Source organism: Rhyacophila brunnea, unplaced genomic scaffold (assembly GCF_057557595.1).
Source record: "Rhyacophila brunnea isolate RB1 unplaced genomic scaffold, BYU_Rbru_1.0 scaffold_8, whole genome shotgun sequence".
In the NCBI taxonomy this organism is placed as follows: Eukaryota; Metazoa; Arthropoda; class Insecta; order Trichoptera; family Rhyacophilidae; genus Rhyacophila; species Rhyacophila brunnea.
In genome coordinates this window covers 37,196,715-37,221,226 of record NW_028233350.1, presented here as the reverse complement: position 1 = coordinate 37,221,226, position 24,512 = coordinate 37,196,715, and the positions used below count along the sequence as shown (strand labels likewise).

Genomic DNA, 24,512 nt, shown 5'->3' with positions numbered 1-24,512 from the left:
TTGGCCGTCTTAACCATTCCCTTACAAACTATCTGCTATCCTGCTTTGCTACTTCAGGAATTAATCAGTGTGAAATCTACTTCATCCAATATAACATTTACTTACGGTAATCCCATAAGAATCTTGCATATGTGTAATGACCACAGGCTTCCTGAAATCCATCATCCGTCTTCCCAAGTTGGGCAATGCCCAGAGAGATCAGTAGCAGTTGCCGTATCAGCCACAGCCACCCTCGCACGCCTTCCATCTTTTGCAATCTGGTGGCACCTTCTCTCAAGGCCAAAGATTCTTTTATTTTATCACCTGTTAAATAAGAAATAAACTATTAAAGGGGCTCAGGTACCATGTGAAGGTCAAACATAAACAATTTGGGGTAACTTTGCGAGCTAAGCCTGAGCAATATGTAGACTTTAGAGGAAAAATGTGATTATGATTCTTTATATTACCCCATTTTAGAAATTAACATTTCATGACCACATAAAATATAATATAAATAGGCAGTGTTAGTATTATTGTAAAATCTAGACGGTCATGGTAAAATAGAAAATTAAGCCATATTTGGTACCTACATCAGAAGTTTGTGGTTACAGTGCTTTTTAAAATGATTGTTTTGTCAATTATTATAATTATTCTATATTGTACATACATAGTTTGAAAACATCTCATGCATGTACCTACACACTAGAAAAAATCTTTTTGTAGTGTGCACCTAGGTATATGCACGAGATGTTTTCAAATTATGTATGTTCAATATAATAATATAGCATATTTTTGTTTGATAAGTAAGAAAAGCAAAATAAATATTATCATTGTCGAATAAAAGAAATAGTTTATTATATTATATGTATATTTTTTTAACCATGTATGATCCTAAGAAGATCGTATGGGCGAGCATCCACAGGGTGGATTAACAGATTTTTATATATTCAATTTTAATGTTATTATATATAAATCAGTAAACGTGTCATTGGAGTTTGTAATTGTCTCGTAATTTTAGATAAATTGCAACATTTTGCATTCTGTTTTTCTCATGATATAATATATTTTTACTGAGACTTTGCTTGTGCCTCTGCTTCTCCGAGTGAGGGTCCATTGTTCAAGTACTTCCTTCAATATTGTTGAAGAACTTCACAATTTTATCAAGCTTTTCCACCCGCAAGACACGGCTGTACTCTAGTGGCCTCTTTTTGATGTCTTGCTTTGGTTTCTTACTTACATACTGCTATTTGCGATTTTACGTGATTGTTGATTTAAATCGCACCCACGGTGGTTGGTAGAATGATTGTTTATAAAGCTGTCGGTCGCAGGTTCAAACCTATTGTAATAAATCATTTTTGTGATGTACCTAACTATAATAGGTAATGTTATTGTGTGAATTTGAAATGCTTTGACAGAAATAAAACAGACAGGCGGTGAACTTCATTACTGACAACTAAATTACTTGATTTTTACTTTCAACTTAAAAATACTTCAGTGTTTAAGAATAGGTTAGATACGTTAAACTTTTTTCGCTGTATTACCCAATTTGTTTCACGTTGTAGGTTTTGAGAATTCTTGCAAGGCCCCTAACAGGCCTCGTGGATCCCCGCTTGGAAATCGTTTGCTTAGTTAGAAGATACTTTATAGATCCATATCATGTGGTGGATGTTGTAAAATAAAGAATAATAATTTACCAGCAGCGTGGGCAATATCAGCTCTCTTTAAAACATCTCTTAAGATATCAATTATTTCCGGAATGTCAGTTAATCGCCTTATTATTCCTATGTCATCCTCAAGAATCAATTTTTCATTATCTTTGATAACATTTTCAATAAATTTGACGACTGACGGAAATCCTTCTTCTGCTAATTCTTCGAGAACGCATTGGTAGTGTGGTATAGTTTGTCTTTAAAATAATAATGAAATCAAAATCAATATTAGCATCAAAGTTGTTAATTCACTACTGCCATCTATGATAGTATGTTGAAGTCTCCAAATGGAATATAAGGGTAAATATTTTGTTCATTAAAAACCAAATAGCTGGATTGATTTTGATTTGAAAAGTATAAATATAATTTTATCAATAAATGTCAAACATCTGTTATTAATCGATACACCATGTTATTAATAGATGGTGTAATATTATGTTGAATATTTTAATATTCAAATGTCACAATGGCTAAATCAAACAAAACAAAGATGTTAATGAATTAGTGATAAGTAGTGTTGAAGCTTACTTTGTAGTAATTATTAAATCAAATTTACCTTCTGAACTCTTTGCGGTCAAAAAACTCAAAATTCTCAACGATTTCTTTTCTGTGTTCAAATAGTTTCTTCTTGTTGATGCAGGACAGAATTTTAACTTGCTGATTTTTCAGTTCCATATTTTTCAATTTATGTTGACTGTCATTGAGAATGAAAGGCATATGAAAGGGTTTATTTAATTTTTGCTCAAATATTGTTTTTGTCTATTCGAAAGATAAATCATTTTCAAATATGGAATTATAATGACAGTTCTTTTGAGCAGTGGGCTATTTAATATCTTCAAAGATAATAAACAAAATAAGATGCATTTATGAATATAATAATATTATTATTTATGGTTGTTTATTTCCATAATATCAATCAATGCAACCACAGATTTCATACAAAATTGTAGATAGTTCGCCACCCTAGAACAACAAGGTATCATCTGGCATTTATACCAAACTGAGATATCGAGCTCCAAAGTTTTGAATATGAATAAAATCTTAACTATATGCAATGAAAATTAGTAGATATTAACAATAATATTATTATTGCATTATGTTTGTATATTCAAAGCATTGGATACTAAATATATCTGATATTATCTAATCCAGACATTAAAATTTTGTGATGGAACTTAATTGCTCTGAAAATCGAAAAAAATCAGAGCAACAAAGTTCTATCTGATTATTAAACCTTGATGTTGTGAAAATATTTTGCTACAGGGCTTAATTATTGTGTTTAAAATTGAATAAAAATACCTTTTTCAATTAATTCTTTATTAGAACAACATTAAATTAAACATAGTTTATGAAAAATGACAGGACGTGGTATAAAAAAATGTTTCATAATACTGAGATTTAGAACAATATTAATAGTTTATAAAATGACATGAAAGTATCTTCACCTTCAAAGTTTTTGTTGTTAGAATCTATATGATCCATGATGAACGCTCCAGTGTACTCACATAACTTCACAGCTCTGAAAAAAAAAGTTTTTATGATAATAGACTGGCATACAAAAAATAGTTTCACAAAACTATTATTACGAAACCTCTCAAATTACTCAATTTTTAAATGAAACTTAATAAAGATATCATTGTATTGTCACTGCAGTGATTCATAAAGTAATAATTAAATAGTTGATGAAAAGAGCTATTGCAACTATTATTATTTAGTCAATATCATCGCCGACATCTATGTTTTCTTCGCAAACAACATACTCTGCAACTTCTACAAGTACTTCCACCTACCTGAATAATAAAAAGGAAAATATATATGAAATTATGACATATTCTAGAAACAATTTATTCAGATGTAATGTCAAATTTACAAAATATGAAAGAACAGCAAATAAATTAAGTAAGTATTCATTTGAAAAGAAACATAAGTACCCAAAATCCTTATCAATTGTAATATCATCAGACAGTACCTATAACTTGAAGATCGTTTATATTATCCAATAAATTGAGATTTTTGCTGAAAATCAAATAAATAGATAATAGAATTACTTATATTAAATTTGAAACAAAATAGTATAATTAATTGCAATACATGAATAACAGAAATAATACATAACCTCAAACTTACCTTGTATTTAAAGCAACGATATTGTAGGTTGGTGAGGTATATTCGTAGTAATATCATCCTCTTAAATGTCCACAATACCCCTTTCACTTAAATTATTGCTCATCTTTGTTATTTTTATTAAATTGTTGAAAAACGAAGCGCGAATATTTGAGAGAAACGTACTAGTTTGACAGCTGAACGGAAATGAAACCATATTGCTCCAAAATTATTTTTTTTATAGCAAATGGTCCATAGTTGCTTTCAATTTTTAAATCGAACCCAGTGCTCGAAATGGAAAATTTCACGAACAGGAACGCTCTATAATTTTCCGAAAAAACGGTATGCTTAATTTTTTTCTTTACATACGTACGTACGTTGGATGTATAAATGCAACAATAAACTTTGAACTTCTTACGTGGATGTATATTGAGCAAGTGGGCAAGGATTGTCAGCGCCGCAGGCAAAAGAACCTCGTCTCAACAAAGTATACCGTCAAGAATTGTATTATTCTTTACTCTTACTTTATCTATCACCCATAATCAGCAGGCATGTTACTTCTACCACCACTCGTCACTGCTTATAACTTATATTACTGTCTCATTTGGGATAGTTCAGTTTGTCAATTAATTAAACTTAAAAAACAACATATCCACATACCAACCATAAAGATTCAAATTAAAAATTAATTTACATATAACAAATTTTACAGATTATAGATTCAAGACGAGCACAGAATATTTTTAAAAAAATCAAAGAAATAGTGTTTAAAAATAAAGAAATAGATGCAGCAACTATTAGAAAAAATAGTAAGTACCTATACAGAGACGAGTAAATACAAAATTTATACAGTACATATCTGTACACCGATAGAGCTAACTACGCCATTTAATTATTTAAGAAGTTATAAAACAAAGAATTTATAAATCGTTCACATAAACTCTTTCTCACGCAGGAGGAATATACCAATATCCGAAGCAATTTGGTTGAACACAGTGTGTAAGCGTTCTTAAGATAAATCAATCGGATAAAGCCATGGATGGCATCCACACAGCTTCAAACAAAGGATCCTCAAAGATTTCTTTTGAACCTTCTCCACCATGAGGGCCTTTAGGCCATACCTACTTCTAAGAAAAGCTTCAAGCCATCATCACCAAACTACGTAATTATAGCATTTTAAATTACCAATGGTGTATCATTAATTATCGGCTTTTGAGCTTTGAGAATCGATGTCTCCGCCGAATCTTAGGGGTACATTGGTACGACCGCGTTACAAATACCCGAGTTCGTGAGCACAGCAGCCTTCGGTGATTGAAGTTATCACGAAGAGACGATTTACGTGGCTGGGACACGTATTCCGGATGCCGCCAAAGAGTGCGGCACTTCGTACCCTTGTGGCACAGCCTCAAGGGTTCCATCGCCGTGGCCGCCTCTCCCTCACCCTGCAGCGGTGCTACAAAAGCGACCTATTTGCTGCAGGTCTGACATGGCGGGAGGCGCATGGCGATGGACCGAGGGAAGTGGCGCCAATGCTTGCCCTATGCCCCAATATTAGGACATGACAGGGTAGAAGAAGATCATTAATTATATAAGATAAAACATGACGGAAGGTGCAACTCGAGTTGCTAAACACGATTCCTATAGAATAATATAAAATTGTCATTAATCAGTAAGTACCTACCTATATTCAACATTATAAGGACTAATATTGTAGTGTATGTATATACCTATACCATAGGCCCCACATCGTGAAGCTGGCCCCCAGGCTAGGATCTTTGGTGGGGCCCCCTTCTTATCGCTAAGAATAAAGGCAGTATGTACGGGGTAACAATAATCTGTATATTTAGTGTTTTATTGTATATTTTAAAACATCCATACGAATTATGGAGATGTCGAGTATTGATAAACAATTAAGAATTGTTTCGTATAACCACATAACTATAAATAATAGTATTGTAAGAAAATTCTTTTTTTTTTACTATTAAAGCAAATTTGTGATGAGTGTTTATCTCACTTATCTGGTCGATTCGCATCGCCGGGCTCCTCCTGAGCACGGGCTCCCAGGCTAGAGCCCTCTCAGCCCCTCGTTGTGGAGACCATGACCTATATGTTACAATGATGATGCTTTGGTTACCATTATTGTAATATACGTACACTTACCACCTCAGATTAAAGAACTTACCACTGTATTTATTTAATCTATGACTACCATCTAAAATTATTTGTTGTCCGCACTGAACACGTACCTACCTAATTTGTGAGTGTATTTTAAACTAAACGATTCAATTTGTGATGTTTGTCCTTACCTAGTCTCATTATAGTCATTATTATTGCCACGGTGATGAATAATGATAATACAGAACAATAATTTATTATTATGATAGTAATAAAATTTTATTGGAGGATATTCCTTTTTTTTAAAAACAAATTTACAAACAAAAATTAACTAAAAGTTCTCTACATAGTAGGTATCTATTATTTCTATTATTTTTAAAGTAGCAAGTTACAACATATGAAATTATAACACGATAGAAACGTCCCTTAAAAATAAACTAATTACGGTAGGCTATTCAATAGTTTCATACCAAAAACATTTTTGTAGGAAAATGGCATAATGGTGCATTTATTTATTATTCATTGTAAAAATAAGGGTTTACGACACGTCATAAATATTTTTTAAAACGTGGAGTCAATTGTCGAAATGACATTGAATCAGAAAACCCTGTTTCAACTGTATTGTCGATCTTAAATGCTTATCGGAGTGAATTCTTAATGTTTTAGCAGATTTACACGAAGTACCTACTACTTAATTAAACCTTCATAAAATTTATAAATATCTACTCATATTTATCATTTTCAAAACGAAAAAATTAATACAAAATGTTTTAAAAAACAAGCGATTATCACTAATAAGTAGATTTTAGCGGAATTGTACGATTTAAATTACCAAACTTTATCATATTAATTTTACCACCGAAAATTTTGCCCGCAAAAATAGACGTGGGTATAAAATTAACACGGCGATTAGATGGCGATGAAAATAAATAAGTTTTATCACTCACAATAAAATATAAGTAATAAATTAGTAGGTAAGTAAATTCGCAATGCATACCAGTCAAAGGTAAAAGCGAGACTGTACTGAGATGTTTCATACTTTAGAAATTATTATACAAATATGTAGGTGCCAACTTTATTTTTTATTGAATTTAAGTTATTTAAGTACAAAAGGTTTTCAAACAATGTCAGCAAAGGCACAATTCTTTTGTAGCTTGCAGCTGTAGTTACTTTTTTTATGTAAGTGTGCAATTATTTGGAGTGTTTAGACAATGCATTTAGACACGGATGTATCGACACAAAAAAGAAAATTGAAAGAAATTTAGGGATGTCATAAATTTTATTTTTAACCCTTGCACGCCTGGCATGACATAACTTCGTTAATTTTTAATTTTCAGAAAAACTTTAAAAGATACATTCACACATAAATATCTCAATCTAACGAACCGCAACGCAATTTTAAATGAATCTACGAGCCGGAACGGTATATTTTGGAATTCCACGAACCACAACGGCGCTCCGGTGCGTTCCTGTCCATTTCGAGCGCTGATCGAACCATATTGTTCCAAAACAAATTACCAGTGCATCTGATATAGAACTTAAATGCCCTGCTATGTCATAAACCATAAAGATTTTTTTAAAATCTTGTAACACAGTTTTAAAGAGAAAATTATTATAAGAATTTTGGTACCAAAAAGTCAAAATTGACCAAAATGCCAGATGATACCGTATTGTTCTAGGGTGACGAGTTAGGTAGGTAGTTAATAAAAATTTAAATTAATTTAGCAAAATGTTTCTTTATTTTTCAACCAATAACATTTTACAATTGAGACCAATATCCATAATAATAAAAATTACACATGAGTATAAAAACATGGATTATAAAAATTATTATAATATTAGATCACATGGTATTCATAAATACGTGCTAGGTTTAGCGTGCAGTAAGAAGTGCTCGAAATGAAATAATTTAATTAATTTATAAAGAAAAGATACGATAGGTATACGAATTAAATTAATAATAGGTAATAGGTAAAAATATAAACACCTGCAAGAAGTATTAAAATATATAATTTTGTATTATATACATTGTACGATAGATAGATAAGTACATAGTTATGCTAGAATTATAAATATATTTTTACCAAGGGGTCCCTGAAAGTGCATTCTTAATTTATATTATAGCTTTATTATGTATATTCCTATTAGCTAGTGGTTGTTCCCGGTAGATGGATTTTAGACTGCTACCCGTTTACGTGATGCAAGGCGAACGTTGAATCCTTCGGCCCTCTTTAGGATGATATCTCCTTGAAGTTTGAAGTCTTCCTCTGTGACATCGGAGTGGACGCGGAAATTCCTTAAGATGGTGGACAGGATGATCTTCAATTTCAACATGGCGTATTTGCGGCCTGGTTATGAAATGTGAAAATGGATTAAGTATGGACAATAGTTATTCACTTAATTTATTATGTTAAAAGTGCCATAGTGACATTGATAATAATATAGCTACCTATTCGTATACTTAATTGATTTAAAACAATTCGAAAGTCATTTACATTTTAAAAAAATAGCACAGATGGCAGCTTAAGATTTGTTTTTCGCAGAATCAAGAGATGGCGCAATGTATTTTTATTATAATTTGATCGAGTTGAATCTTTCCAGTATATTTTTGGCTAGATAATTCAATTAAAAGTACTCTGATGTTTGGTGACAGCCACACATTTGACACCTTTTCTCATACTTTTATATAGGACTAACACATACTGTGTTTGCTACATGTGGCAGTGGTTGAGTCTCTATCTTGTTGCTGCACTTGGATTACGACCTAAACACTGCTGTGACATGAAGGAAGAACATATTGTCATAGTCTGCATTTGCAAAATGCTACATGTAGTTACACATGTACACATGGTGTGGCAACCACTGGTACCAGTGATTCTGTCTGTGCTGACATATTATGATAGGTACCAATTATATAGCTCTATTTGGCACACTGGCAAACAAGACTAATATGATGATGTGTTCTTTGGGTTGATATAATAATTTGCTTACCGACACAACTCCTTGGTCCAGCTGAGAATGGTACAAAAGCGTAGTAATGCCTGTTGGCGCAACGCTCTGGGAGGAAGTTATCGGGGTTGAAGACGTGAGGGTTTGGATAAATATCGGCACGTCGGTGAACTTTGAAGGTTCCTACTACTATTGTTGCACCTGCCGGTACCAAGAGGTTGCTAGACTCTGAAAAGCAGAACACCACATTAATGACACTGATAAAAACCATTGTCCAATTTTTATTGTTTTTCTTATCAAATCTATGTATATAAAATACCTACTAAGTATGGATGTTTGTTCTTTTTGTTAATATTCGATTTGAATTTAGTGTTCTTTTGTTTGAATTTTACTGCTGTCACAATTATTTCATTATGACATATTATTATATGTAGGGATTCCAATCCCGGGATCCCGAATCCCGAGATCCCGGGATCCCGAGCTATTTTCGATACCTATGAATCCCGGGATTGATAAACATAATCCCGGGATTTCAGGATTGATGGTTTTATCAATTTTTATGGAAAATAAAATAAAAGCGAAAATAAAACAGAAAAAATACTTTTAATAAAAAATAACTACATTAGAAATAAACTGAGTTTGAATGAAGTTTGATTTATACCCATGTGTAGGTTGCCGATTCATTTTATTTTTTCACATGAATTATTAAAAATGAGAAAGATTGGAAAAAAACAATGCTTCGCACTTTTAACAAAGTAATTATACCATGATATCATACGTTTTACGGCAGTTTCATATTTGGCTGACTAATTAGATTTATGATGCGGAAAGGCCATAAGTACGCCATGATTATTTGCTTTACTATTTTAAATTTCGCTAATCCATTCATTATGTCTTTACTATCAGAAACAGCAATCTCATATTAAATTCACATTATTATTTATATTACAATATTATTTACTTCGTTAAACTTGTGTATTTCCAAGATTGAACGTATACAATATTAACAATAAATGTCTTAAATAGTATAAATTATACTAGATTTATTTTTGACCGATTTTATCAATGTTATTTGTGAATATAAAAATTTTATATTAACAATGGAAAAAATGCCAATCCCGGGACCAGTCCCGGGATCCCGGGATTGTCAAATTGTAATCCCGAAATCCTGGGATCAGAATTTTGGCTCGGGATTGGATTCCCTAATTATATGCCTACCAATTTTAATATTGAAAAATGTAATTAATACCTATTGATTTGTTAAGTATATCGATCAATGAAGTGACCTTAGTATATAGTATATTAGTCTATGAGTGACCTCATGCTGAGCCATGTACATATCAGCTAGTACAAGATAAAAGTAAAAATACAATAATAGTGATTTGAATGTAGAATTGATACAGAAAACAAAAATATTGTGTTAGCGTTAAAATATGTTTTGAGTTTATAAGTGAATTAATTTTGCATTATATTGATCAGTTATTTGTAATAATTAATTTTGGAGATGTACGACTGACATGGTGATTCACTTACTCAATCTCAAATCTTCCTTGATCTGTCTGGCGATAATTGGCACTGGAGGGTACATCCTGAGGGTCTCCATCAAGCACCGTTCCAAGTATTTCATTTCGAGAGTATCTTGGAACGTGGCTGGTCGGTCAGAGTCTCCGAAAATTGTGTCCAATTCATCCATGACTTTCTGTTGGATCTCCTGGTGGATACCCATGAGTGACAGGAAGAAACTGCTGCCAGCTGCTGTTGTGTCATGGCCCTGGAGATAAAAGAATATGTTTAACAGCTTGTAAGTAGGTAATGGATCTATTTAGCTAAAAAAAAATAATGATCATCTTTATGTTCTTAAAACTTTTTAAGCCAATTTTATTGTACCATTTTTTAAATGTAGTTTTTTGCTCTTAAATTCAAATCATATTACAAACGTTAATATTATTTCCCAGCTTAATTTATAAGTGGATAAATAAATAATATTAGGATTTAAAAAAATAAACGTGGTAATGCACATTGATGGTTTTGGATACTTGATATTATTCACAGTTCTTAATCATAGCTGAACAAGTAGTCGATCTGATAATTTAAATTCTTATTACGAGTACTATAATCTTCTATTGAATTTGAGTTTATTACCTCGAACATGATGGTATCGACTTGTTCCTTAATTTCAGTATCAGTGATGACAACTCCATTCTGAGAGCTCTCCAGCATCAAGTCAAGGAAAGCCAATCTCTTCTTCTCTCCCACATCATTATCATCAACATCAAGATCGTCCTTCAAACCGGCAGATTGTCCATATGAGAGTCCTTCAACGGGGGCTTTGTCAGCGACGTAGGTTTCTTTGGATTTTTCTTTGGCTGCCGCGGCGTCGTCCTTCCTCTGGTTTTCAGCCAAGATTGAGGCTGATGATGGCATCTGTCCCTTTGAGAATTCTTCCTTCTTCCTCTTGATTACCTATTCACAAAATGTATTTGCAATCAATACGCCATTGTTGAACTCCAAAAGAAATGCAAGAATTACTTTTTCTCATAAATAATTAGGTACATGGCCCACTATATTCAGGCTGCGATTCCAAATAGTGAATTCAGAGCGTAGTGCTAAATGTTGCTTATTTTTTTAATGCAATGTGGTCAACTGTTCAAAAATCTTCAATTACTGCGAACAGAATACCGTATTGCAATCGGAACAATTTGCTGCCGCGGACTGACTATAGATTGCCTTAAAATAATTGATTATCTCTCTATTTTTTCCAATCCAATTCACTATAATGCTATTCCATTGTACCTCCACACTATCGAATGTATAATATTATTTTTTTAATAATCGGTTCCAGTACAAATTAATAATATAAGTAATAAAAAACAATGGAATCTTAGAAACCCAAACATTATTTTGAAGGGGTTCCGCTTCCGAATTCGGCTCCAAAAAAATAAGGATTTCTAAGGATTCTAGGTTCGGTTCCGGTTTTATTTCCAGCTTTAAGCGTGATCGTGTGTAGATCAACTTCTATAACAAGTCTTCTACGTCACAACGCTGCATGCGCTGGCATTGTTATGTCACGTGGTTTTTGCGCGTTGATATTATTATGCCACGTGCTCTGTGTGTTGACATAATAGCAGATACTCTAAATACAAAATACTTATACATTTAAAATAATATTCTTCCGCCTAACGCATGTAGGCATTTTAATGTTAATAAAACTCCACGCGATATCGAACACACACTAAATTATGGTCGTGTGGTAAGTAAATGCGGGTGGAAGGTTTTAGTTCCAGAAACGACTGTGACGTAGATATAGAAGTAAATCAAAACCATTTAAGGCGATACGAGAACAATTTGCATGAATAATTTAAAAATATACGATAATGTTGTATAACTGGAACACGTTCAATGACCGTATCTATCGAGTACATCACTCAAATCAATTCCAAAGGCACGGTCCTCTGTGTAGTGTGTTTATCCATTTTTACATAACATCCAAAGCAAACCAAGTAAGTCTTGGCGTGTTGGCAGAACGCCAAAATGTATCTCATCGACATTCGATATAATTTTATTACGTATATGAAGTAACTGAATGAACCCAATACTTTATACCCCATTCGCGCCGCCGGAATCTCCCCCCGAACAATATGACAGTGTGATAAAAAGAAAATTCCTTATCACCGGTGAGAGGATAATAAAATAAATTGGATCGAGCGTTTATTACTTGCTAAAACAAATCATATGGCCGGCCACCTCCCACTTGTGCTTTTCTAAATTTAATGTTAGGACTTGGCAGATTTTCTATAGGCACACATTTATGGTTTGTTTATTCTATACTGGAATTAACGAGATGAATTTAATTCGTAGTAAGTAGCACTTGTGTTCCCGTTAGGGTAGGCATATATTGCACTGTCTAGAGGAGGGGCACATTCTAAGGGGTGGAAAAATAAGAAAAGAATCCTAATTATTAGAACCTTTGCGAGAATTTTTCATGCAATTAGTATTTTATTTCGCCTGCAATAGTAAATAAGTAGGTACATAATTTATGGAGATCATGGTTTTTATTGCATTTTTCATGTAAACTAACTACATAATATTCGTTAGAAATTTACTTAAGTATGTATTTTGAGCCTGTTTATGTCGTAACTTTATATATTGACTAGAAGTTAGATATGGTAGTAGGACGTACCCCAATATACCAGATATCTGGTTTTCGTCGGGCGTATTACGAGGCGCAATAGGTGACGAGAGGCGTCTGCCGTGTTTGAGGACTGCGAATCAGAAGCATCTACCCAAGGCTTAGATTGCCACGCACTTAAGGGCCCGATGAGCCAAACGACTGGTTATTATTAAATAATCCTTCTTTTTAGGTAGGTACACATTTAAGGACACTCGCAGAGGATGTAGCATCCAATATAACTTAGCAACCTGCTAAATTGTTTCGTTAAACTGTACTGTTACCGTACGTTTCGACCAACTCCATGGATTCAGTCAGTCAGTCAGTATTCACACACCATGAAACAACGCTACAATAGTGATCTACTTGTCGTACGAGACTGGGGGAAACGACGCGACCTTTCGCGTGAGTCCAGAGTGTGATAGGGTGAAGCAAGTAAGTTTTACAAACTATGTAAAATTTTCTCGAATATTAATTACTTTCGATATCATAATATATTCAAGTTGAACTTGATTCAACATTTTAGGACTTGGCTGGTATAACAACTCACAAGCAAGTTACTCGATAAGGGCTGACTCAATACATTAGTATGCACCAGATATTCGTTTCATAATTAAACAAATGGCGTGTTTTAAACACTTTTCCGCATGGATGGGTTGATTGATTCTATTCATAAAGCGTAAAGTTACATTTTGTGCACTTGTGAAAAAATAATGATTTTTATTTTAACGTTTTAAAGTTTATATGAAAGTTATTTTCGTCCATTCTATCCTTTATGGCTATGTGTATTATGATTAATTCGGCAATACTACATAACTCACTAAAAAGTATTTAAGACTACTAGGTAGGTATATCCTTTTTCCTTTCGCGTACAAAGAATGTATCTTTTTAAACTTTATATAGAGATAATATATTGTAGGTGAAAATTTTCAAAGTTATACACGAGTAAGCACGAATCCTTAATCTTAAATCTCTGACTAAGCGAGTTGAGTTATGCATAATGTTTGAAAGTCATAAGCCGGCATACAAATTGGCATATTTGCTTCATGTTTGCACAAATCCATAAGTCTGGCTTATACCTCAAATTTTATCTCTCAAAACCTTAAACCTGCACATCAGGCCTTCAAATTGATGACTATTTATGTGTTAGGTATGGCTGGGAACACTTTCTTTGGTATATTGTCAGTATACATATTAATACTATCAGGGGTTTGCGGATTAAGCATTATTCAGATAATATTCATTTATATGCTAATTTGATTTTGGAATATTTTGCAAGATTAGCGTAAGGTATTATGAATTTTAACGGAAGTTGAATATTATATCCTTCTATTTTTATCTTGCTGGTTTTAATTATTACACACAATATGTTTAATTTTATAATAAAATTAGTCAACTTTCGATATTCTATTGAATGAATTAAATGAATTGAAACGTGTGCTAACCTTCTTTGTGAGTCCATGAATGATGTCGAGAAGCCTGGTCTGGTTCTTGGAGTGTTTGGTGAGGTTGAAGATAAAGTCTGGTCTCAGCCAGACCTTGGTGTGTCTCAAGTGGAGGATGTCGCACATCTTCATGACGGCCATGGCGTATTCGAAACCGCTCTTGTCTTGCGTCGATTTGTTGACTCCCATAGCGGTTTCTAAATAAGAAAATTTTATATGCACACATAGATTGGGCGCGGTAATATTTCTTTAGGGTTTGTTATATTATTATGTATGTGCAAAAATTCATTAGAAAAATCTATTATGTATCAAGTAGCTACTAAATTATGAAGTCATAATTATTATTAAATCACGTAAGTATTAATTTTACTACAAAGCAAACTTGTATCTATTATCTAGATCCAAACATAAAAATAATGTAGGTACCAGCTTTTAATTCATCAACCATGGCTTTAGAGTAAGCACTTTAGACTTTAGATACAGGCGTCCTCTATTACTTTGCGATAGAAATGGCCTGAATTAACAAAAATAAACAATTAATTAAATAAAATGAAAAAAACAATTACCAGATACTTAAAAATCATGGTTTTAATATGAATTAAAATCTAAGTTATGTTAAATTGATTGTCTTTTAAATAAAATAATATTTTTCGAAGATGTTACTTGATAATGAACAATTGAAAGTAAACAGAAAGAGTATGATAAAAATACGTAATCAAAGAGCTTAGTGGTGTTGTATGGGGCTAGTTTTTGTAACCAAGTAACATAATATAATAAATTGTTCCTTATTCATATATATATTATGTGTCAAAAAATATTAGAACTAGTGAAAAAAGTAATATGTAATATTGTTTGTGGAGGCAAATAATTACCTCTTCGCCAAACCAAATTCAGCTAAAATATATAATGACTCTCTTGCGCAATACAAATCCAATCATCTAGTTAACTACTTAATTTAAATTCTCGAAGCGTAACTACTGTCGTCAGACGTGGAGCTATCCATTTGTAAGTGCCCATCTAAGACGTTATTGAACGGAACGGGGAAGAAGAAGAAAAAGAAAGGTAGGCAGACAGAGAAAATTACGTCTGGCAACACAGACCGATAGGCTGAAAACGGATAATGATAATGACCGTAATATCTAGATCTGTATTTGTGTAACGAGTAATATTTTTTTGTTGAATAATTTGGTATTATTTTATTAATATTACAACATCCTTTATATGATGGGCGTAATAGGTTTGTTTATTTATTTTAAGTCTAATATACAAAATATAAACTAAAATCTGTTACATTTTCCTTCTCTCACGTTAAATTTTCGCATATTTTCCGTATAGCCACAGTTAAAAATTTGTATACATGTGCTAATGCGATGATTTTGTTATTGTATGGGGGCGGTCCGGTACCATCAACATGGAGTCTCCATAAAATTTTCTTAAAAAAATCTGACGCATTATTTGTTAATCAGGCTATCGATCTGAAAATTTCACTAATAGATTCTTCACATACGGTTTTCATATAGAAATATTGGTGCAATCGATCTACTTTTTGAGAGTAGGGGCTCTGGCAGGTTGGACTACCAAAGTTGGGCGGGGGTCAAAGACCCATTAGTTATTAATATAACATCATATGGCAAGATAAATATTTACTTTAGGTACCTTTCAATGTAAAAAAAATAATAGTTACATTAATGCCAATTTATTGTGATTGTACTACAATACATTCCTAGAATGTTTATTGTTAAATATGGACCGTAAATAAGAAAATACATATTATCGAATTTCCTTTATCGCAAAAAAGTCAAAGTAAATACTTGATACAAAAATACCTTTAACCTCAACGTAAAAGCTATTAAAAAGCCAGCCATTTATTCTAAAATATTAGTTTTGTCTTGTAAGAGCTTGAAATTCTTATTGTTACATTATGTGTGTAATAAAGTAGCCTATTTATTGTGTTATTGGTCGTTTGATGTTATGATTAAGAATGGCAATGTGAAATAATCTGTCGATATAGATAAACGTTTGTCGGTGAAAACAGTGAAAGTTTTTTCGTCAGGAAGTTATTCCGTGGCGGTTTTGTATGCAAAGAATAACTGTATTGACGCTCATGTGTATTATCAACTCTGCCAGGGTTGCCTATTTATTCGTAATTAAATTTATAATATTGAAAAGTTATAATAATTATTATGTTGAGTATAATATAAAAGTTTGCAAAGTACATACTGACAAAATTTCATAAATGGGTTTCGTGTATATTATATTATAATTATTGTCTTGGATTATCTGTAAAGCATGAAGGAAAACATATAAAAATGTATAAGAGAGAGCGAGACAGGGTGTAGACGTTTTAAACGTACAAGTATAAATGCAAATTAAAAATTAAAAATCGGTGGAATCAAAATCACAATCGAAAATAAATGATACTCACATAATAGTTTGACAGATGCTCTTAGTGTGGTAATATCATATTGAGTGATTGGAATATCGAGAAATCAGTGTTTTATTTAAGATAGTTAAGGTAAACGTATGAGAGAGAGGGAGACAGGGAGAAGTATCAGAATGTTAACATGTGGTATTGCCAACCGGTAATATTGGCGAGTTACATTATAATATTGAAATGTTATATGGATGGCATGTTCAATGCGTTAATTGCAACCGATAGGTCGCTCGTGGGATGAAAGTTGGTCGACCATACAATTAACCCATAGAAAATGAGTCGAAAAAATGTAAAAATTGTAGGTATACATTCAATTGTAACATAATATGAATTAATTGAGATTTTGAAGGGGTAGAATTGACCATTCTTATTTTAATTTCGAAACCTGTATGAACTCGTATAACTTAATTCGTATCGCATTGCTTACGGCCTGCCACAGGAGTAAAAGAAAGAAAATACGTGGATCCCTGCATCGTAGTTTCCTCTTATCGTCGTGCAATATACACACTAAGAAAATAGTTTGGTATTAATGAAATTAATGCACAAAAGAAGACAAAAACGAATGTGAAATTAATATTTATTTTGATAGTGAATGACAATAAGTATTTTTTAATTTCTATTATAGAATAATAACGGGAGCGTGAGGTATATTACTGTTAGTTTTGATATTGGATAGATCACGGCCTACTGGATGTTGAACATGCCTGTTATTATAGTAATTCGTCAAGCAAAATAAGCGAATTAATTTTACACGACATTCGCCACATCGTATCGTTGCGTATATTAAATAGTTGTCGCCTAAAGAACATGCTGTTTATATATGAAAAGAAATGTCACTTTATTATTTCAATTGGAATTGATTGTTGGGGACTTTATAAATCAACAAAGATGTATCAATCACTTTTGGCTTTAATATAACAATAATAAAAAATTGTTTTCATGTATGTTGTACTAAAAATACTTATAAAGAAATATCGTCACACCAAAGCTAATTTTCTATTATAATAGTTAAAAGAAAATATAATTTATTTATTTTTTGATATATTATGGTTTATTATTTGAGTAAGACATTTTTACGAAGTTATTAAACTTCTTATAGTATTTTTAAGTATAATCTAATATGAGGTGTAGACTTTGCATAAATTGGAAAAAAATGTTCATATAATTTGATGGCAACCTAGTAAATAGAGTGGAACATATTATGGGACACCTCGTTTGTCATCTACAAGAAGACTGGAGCATAGACCATGAGAACAAAATTCGATTTGAGTGGATAGGACATTCGATGGAGAGCGATCCATTATTATATCTGTACTGACTGCGGAGTCAAAGCCTGGACGTTCAAGGAATGGATTATCAGAATAATAGAGGCTTTCAAGATATAGCTGTAATGACATTATATGATGAAGATACGATGAGGTTTTAATATGAGCCAATAAATTAAATGAACTGATAACTACTGTAAAGCGCAAAAAGGTTGCATAAAGGCCACATTTTCCGCTATGAAAAGTATGGTTTTGTCTAGCTTACAATGCATATGCAATACAAGAAATGAAAATATAATTAATATTAAATTCTACAGGTTTTTAAAAAAGGTTTGTCGATAGCTATTTCGGTTGAAACACCATTATTTGTAACACCATTATTTGATAATGGTGTTACAACCAAAATAGCTATCGACAAACCTTTTTAAATTCCTGTAGAATTTAATATTAATTATATTTTCATTTCTTGTAAAATGGAATTCCACCAAGTAAATGCTAACTCAATTAACATATTATGCAATACAATGCATAGAAAATTATAAGGAACTTTTCTTCGATACCCAACCTTCATAAATGGTTAATATACAAAGCGTTAATGATAAGATACAATTATTGGTTTAGGATAGATATAGGTACTGCAATTTTGTCGCAAACGTTTGATAGAATTAGGTATCAAAAGAAGAAGTTAATTGGACTGTTTTTTTGTAATATAATGCAATGTTTGGTTTTCTTTTCATACATTACGTACATTGTTTTAAATATTAAGATTTTTGTACCCTACATTACTGGTAGATGTATCTAAAATAGTTCAATTTAAATAACTTTAACTAGGCACGTGACTATCATACCTACAGCCAACTAAACTGAATTGTCGAACTTGATGGAAAATAATTTTATTATTTCAGGTTTCGTTTGCAATACCCATTGGAGTGGATTCGTCGTAAATACACATAACACCTAGTTTTATTGTGATTTCAAGACTGCAGACCAACTCTAACCGGTTACGTGGGCAGCCCATTTAACCGAGTTCGTGTATTCAATAGTATTACTCCGTGTAATGGACATAGACTTGGCCAAGATTCTTTTGGTGTAGGGTTGCCAGGCAAGAAGTTACAGAAATAAAATTTTGATATAACTTATATCTAACGAAAAATTGATGAATACATCATGACATTACTATGTATAAAAACATGGTTAATTTAAAATCGTATTTGAAAGATTTGAATTGAAGTCGAAATACACTTATGTATATGAATAAGATCTTAACAGTATGAAGAAGATTAGCATGTTGTGTGTAAAAATGGACATACAATATTTGTGCATCTGTGTATATTATACATTTTTATTTTGTCTTGGTACATATATTGCTTTGGAAATCGTAAAAGATGGGTTGTCGCATCTGTATGAAATAATCTCTACTCCTCTTAGGATAAAGTTGTATCGAAATGTAATAAAACGATCATACAGGATTGATTCAAAACACCTCTAAATATAATGCTAATATATAATATATACATTAATTTAAATTGTAATAATGACTGTATATATTGCAATACACCATGCATATTACCACTATTAATTTATAAATAGAGATATTAAAAAGTTTATGTACGTATTATTCAAAAGAAAATTTTATCGTAAGATAATGCTGTGTATGTAGAAATGTGGTAGGTATTTAATTAATTATACTGTTTAGTAATATAGTGTAGCCCTGCTTTTCTATGGTAATGATGTCACAAAATCAACTGCATTAGTTAGATATCATGCGTTTTTGTGCAAGGTACAAATTCCAGACGTTAATTTTATTCAGAGTCGTTAGATTTTGCCAGGTTATTAATAATATTTAAATTAGAATTGGGAAATATTTGAGCGTTCAATACATAGAACAGCTTTTGAAATTGGGACGATTCGCTCTTGCATATTAATTTTACTAATAAGTTCTATACTTTGTAATAAATATAATTTATTTTGAAACAATCGATAACTTCTATAAGATATATTTACTTGTCCATTGTAAATTAATGTTGTTATAAAGTTTGAGGGGGATTACCACAGCGGTGAAAGAGAAAATTGATGAATAAATTTATAATGATATGTAATGGAATTTTAGATTATACGTCTGGGACTGAGCGATTTTACGAAGGATATGTAAGACATTAACGGAATAGGTAGTTACTAAATAATTACTTTAAATTCCCATAAGACGTTAAAGGTCGTAATATTAAAGTATCCTTTTGGTACTTATTAAAATAGTATAGAATATAAGTTGACAAGAGAGAGTAATATAAGCTCATAGTATAATACTATATAAGCTGCCCTGAACTTCTCCCTATGGGAACCAATGTGGTTTGACGTGAAGCTTGCTATTTGGTAGTGAAAAATATTTTTTTTATAGTGGAATAAATTCGTAAAAAAGTTAATAACGTTTAGCTTGCCCACTTCATATGAAAATTTGTCAGATAATCAATAATTTTATTCTTAGATTTATAAGCTGTGAAAAAAAATGAATTAAAATGTATTATAAGTAGATAGATAAATTAATTAATCGAATCCAGGTTGTTTAGATTGATTTTAAAATTCGTAGCAAGCAGTAAACAATTTTTTTTTTAAAAATGACACTTTCTGACATTAGAGAATGAATTGTCACATAAACGTAATTTGTATGCAAGTGAGTATGCAGGTGACGTAAAAAGCGACATTCATTTGTTTATTCTTTTATAAAATGATTGGATATCAAAATAATGCGTTTTGAATTTAGAATGTCGTATATATCGGAAAATACTCCTTATGATGATAAGTATGTTAACGGGTTTTACCAAGAAGAATTTCAACAGTGCACTCGCTCATGTAGTCATGGCAGTCAAAAGTCTTGGTTCCTTCCTTCCTCAGTTTGTCAACGACGGCTTTTGAGTTGGCGTTGAATAGGTCGATGAAACTTTTCAATACATTCAAGTGGAAAGTTGGGGCAATCAATTTGCGATGTGAACGCCATTTTTGACCTGAAAACAAAGAAAATATGATTTAAAAATATGTTGTTAAACTTCACATGGGCTAAAAATAATTCTTGTTGTGAAGTTAGAAATACCTATAACAACTATTATAATAATATGGACTTGTTATGTATGTCAAAATTATGTCAGCTGGGGTCGATCTACTGCTGGATAGACCTCTCCTAACTCCTTCCACTTTTCTCGGTTCCTAGTACTACGTACATCCACTAATCTTATCAGGTATCTCTCAGGTTGTTAAGTGTCCTTTGCGTACCACTCTATGACTACATATGTCTAACGGTTGTCCACTCATCGAGCGGTCCATCCTATTACCATTCTATCAACAAAACGACCTCTATCATATCACGTACTCTTGGCTGACTCCTTCTTTATTTATGTATTTTGTGATCGTTCCACGTTATGCACGCTACTCACAGGTTTATATTACATTAAATGTGCATGATTTACATACAGATGTGAGCACTGGTAGCACACATTGGTTGAACATTTGATGCTTAAGATACAATGAGAGATTTTTGGGAGTATTTTTCTAGATACAATACGAGCGCCCAAATGCACTCCATACCTGTTTGGTTCTACGAACAATCTCATCATTCATTCTACCGTCAATTGAAATGTGTTGTCCGAGATAGATGTTGTTGTTGACCCACTCGTTTTGAATGCCATTGATGAGGACCACATTTGGTTCAGCAAATCAGTTTATTAATACCTTTGTCTAAGAGACGTTTATGTTTAAACCTACTTTGCGGCTTTCATTTGCAAACTCCTGCATCCTTACTAAATAGACTTATTAAAATATTAGTAACAATTAAAATGTATCATAGATAAACTATAGAAACTTAAATACTAAAGAGAGTTTTGGTGCTAGTTATTATAATAAAAATATAATATATACTATAAAATTTGTTGTTTATACCTGGTATTGACACGTTTATATGTGTTTATTTTTTTCTATTATTCTCGGAAATTCAATTACGTTTAATTATTAGTGTAGCAGTATGTAGCGTCTGATATAATATTATTTTTCTTTACAGGTATCAATCAAAAGGTAAACATTGCTACTTATATTTACGTAGCTCCAATGTCAACAATTAATAATAAATTACCTATGCATTGATTTATATAAAGTATCTAGGTACGTGAGTATACCTACATATTATAATTCAACTAAATATGGTAGTAGTTGATAGTTTTGGTATGAATCCTTGGAATATTAAGGAAATCAAAGATTATCACGTAATGCACCAAGAAAAATAATTGATTTTAATTATACAGATACCTACGTACGTTTCGTCATGGTACTATCTGTTGACAATTTTAGCAGAATGGGTAATCATTATCTGAACATAAATTAATGTTGCAAATGTATTGTATTAAAGATAATTAGATGTATTATTATATTGATTAAAATATTCTATAACTAACCAGAGAGATTTATGTGTATTGTTCCTTGAAATAACGATTATTAAAATCGACGGTGTTACCAGTAGATTACTCAAATTTAATCTTGGATAATATAATACGTCATATCATAGATATCCAATTAATACAATTATCAACGAAGTCTGTATATTCCAAAAGGTAAAATCCCGTTACGTTAGAAGAGTAGTTTATAATTATGAATAAGTATTACTGAGTAGAAATGTTGAATATATCTAAGTGTTTTATTGATAAATATTGTTTTCAATGGAATACCTTTCACAATCATCTGTTGGTAAGGAAAGAATATAGTATGTAGGTACCTGTCACTGAAATAATTTAGGTCCTGTGTAGATCAGAGCTTGCCAATCAGTTTGCCAGTATGGTCTCATCGTATTTTTTTTTTAAAGTAATATTTTCGTACACTTTTGTTACCTGTGGCGCAATTATCTTTGTTGGTTTTTAAATCGGTTCAAAATAAAGTATCTATATATTTTTAAGTATACGATTATTGTTTAACGGTAGTTTAGCCCTTTATCCCTGGTTAATTGTCGTATATGTTATTTATTGTGGTATATGATTATTTTATATTTAGCAATACTTATTGTCATGTGATAATTTCTTAAAATTATGTAATCTTAAAAAATACAAACAATGGTATGTCATGCGAACGTACATTGTAACAAGACATTTAATAGTCGCCATATTTTAATGTTATTCAGAATTAATAATCAGAATGTTAATATTTATGTAGCAACCTATTTACCCATCTTATTATTATCTAAACTTTTTGATTCAGTTATTTTTCTATGGGAAATACTCAATATATGTTAATCTAAGAGTCTAAAATAGTGAGAGGATAGTATTCTTCGGAGTGCCGCGAAAATATTATAATTTGAATATTGTGCCGTGACGCATAACATATTGAGAGGCACTGATGTAGATTATGAGGTTATTAATAACACCTGTATTTAGGTAACACTACAATGCTTGTATAACAGAATAGTCTGAGAGATTAAAATAACTATTAATTAAACTAGGCCGCAGGATAATAGGAATAATATTCAGAGGCAGAAGGTAAAATTCATAACTGAAATTAATCAGACGGTGTTAACTAAATAATGTGTAGGCATTGGCGTTAAGGTCGGCTTACCGCTGCTGATCAAGAGACCATTTCCTAGCCATGGCTCGAACAGCCTGTACTCTGGAGACTTGTCGATGTACACCTGGCTCCCGAGGACAATCTCAACATCATCGGGGTGGAAGAGGAAGACCAAGAGCCTGGGTCCGATCCAGAGCTTCACGATGTCTTCGAAGTCGAAGCTCTTCGCGTAGATTCTGTTGAATATGGCTGAAAAAGATAAAAGAAAGACATGAACACTGATTTAAAAAATGTTTAATTTTAACATATGCCCCCATAACAGAGATCGGCCATTATCAGATCGATCATTGCTCTATAATATACTACACGGGGCAGTTTGATGGAGCTGCACTCGTACCAATTACTAAGTGTTGCTTTTTCCTCTGTTACGTTACCAATTATAACTCTAAGGCGTTCAGCGTCTATTCAAATTCAGTGGATTAAATTAATATACGAAACAATTTGATTAAACATTGCTATTTTCCTTCTATTTAGTAACAAATTGATATGGCAGGTTAGTTACATAGCTTTCAAGAACAAACAGCTGATTTTAAGGTTTGCCTCAATCAGTAATAAATGGTATAGGTCAGTGGTTCCCAAAGTTGACTGGGCTCCGACCCATCTAACAAAAATTTCCAATCTTGGAACCCACCTCTTAGCTGTCTTCCCTAGTGGCGAGTCGTGGAACTATTTAATGCTGTTTTATTTGTTATAATTGAAATAAAAAAAATATTTTTTATAAGTGTTACCAATATGAATGAAAAACTGTAATAA

The 24,512-nt window shown here is 32.0% G+C and overlaps 1 protein-coding gene and 1 long non-coding RNA gene across 3 annotated transcripts in view; one reads left to right on the top strand and one right to left on the bottom strand.

Annotated features, from left to right (window-relative positions):
- The window catches only part of LOC147064182 (uncharacterized), a 360,934-nt gene that overhangs the window by 14,133 nt on the left and 322,289 nt on the right, over positions 1 to 24,512 (top strand). The gene's annotated exons all lie outside the window — the stretch shown is intronic.
- The window catches only part of Cyp4g15 (Cytochrome P450 4g15), a 30,394-nt gene continuing 13,505 nt past the window's right edge, over positions 7,624 to 24,512 (bottom strand). For both annotated transcript variants that reach the window (XM_085959310.1, XM_085959309.1), the window contains 7 exons: positions 23,751 to 23,948; positions 20,984 to 21,166; positions 14,469 to 14,665; positions 10,998 to 11,318; positions 10,389 to 10,626; positions 8,898 to 9,083; positions 7,624 to 8,254 (listed from right to left, as the gene is read on the bottom strand). In XM_085959310.1, the coding sequence (XP_085815436.1) occupies positions 8,082 to 8,254; positions 8,898 to 9,083; positions 10,389 to 10,626; positions 10,998 to 11,318; positions 14,469 to 14,665; positions 20,984 to 21,166; positions 23,751 to 23,948 (1,496 nt within the window). In that variant the 3' untranslated portion in view covers positions 7,624 to 8,081. The remainder of the gene's footprint in view (positions 8,255 to 8,897; positions 9,084 to 10,388; positions 10,627 to 10,997; positions 11,319 to 14,468; positions 14,666 to 20,983; positions 21,167 to 23,750; positions 23,949 to 24,512) is intronic.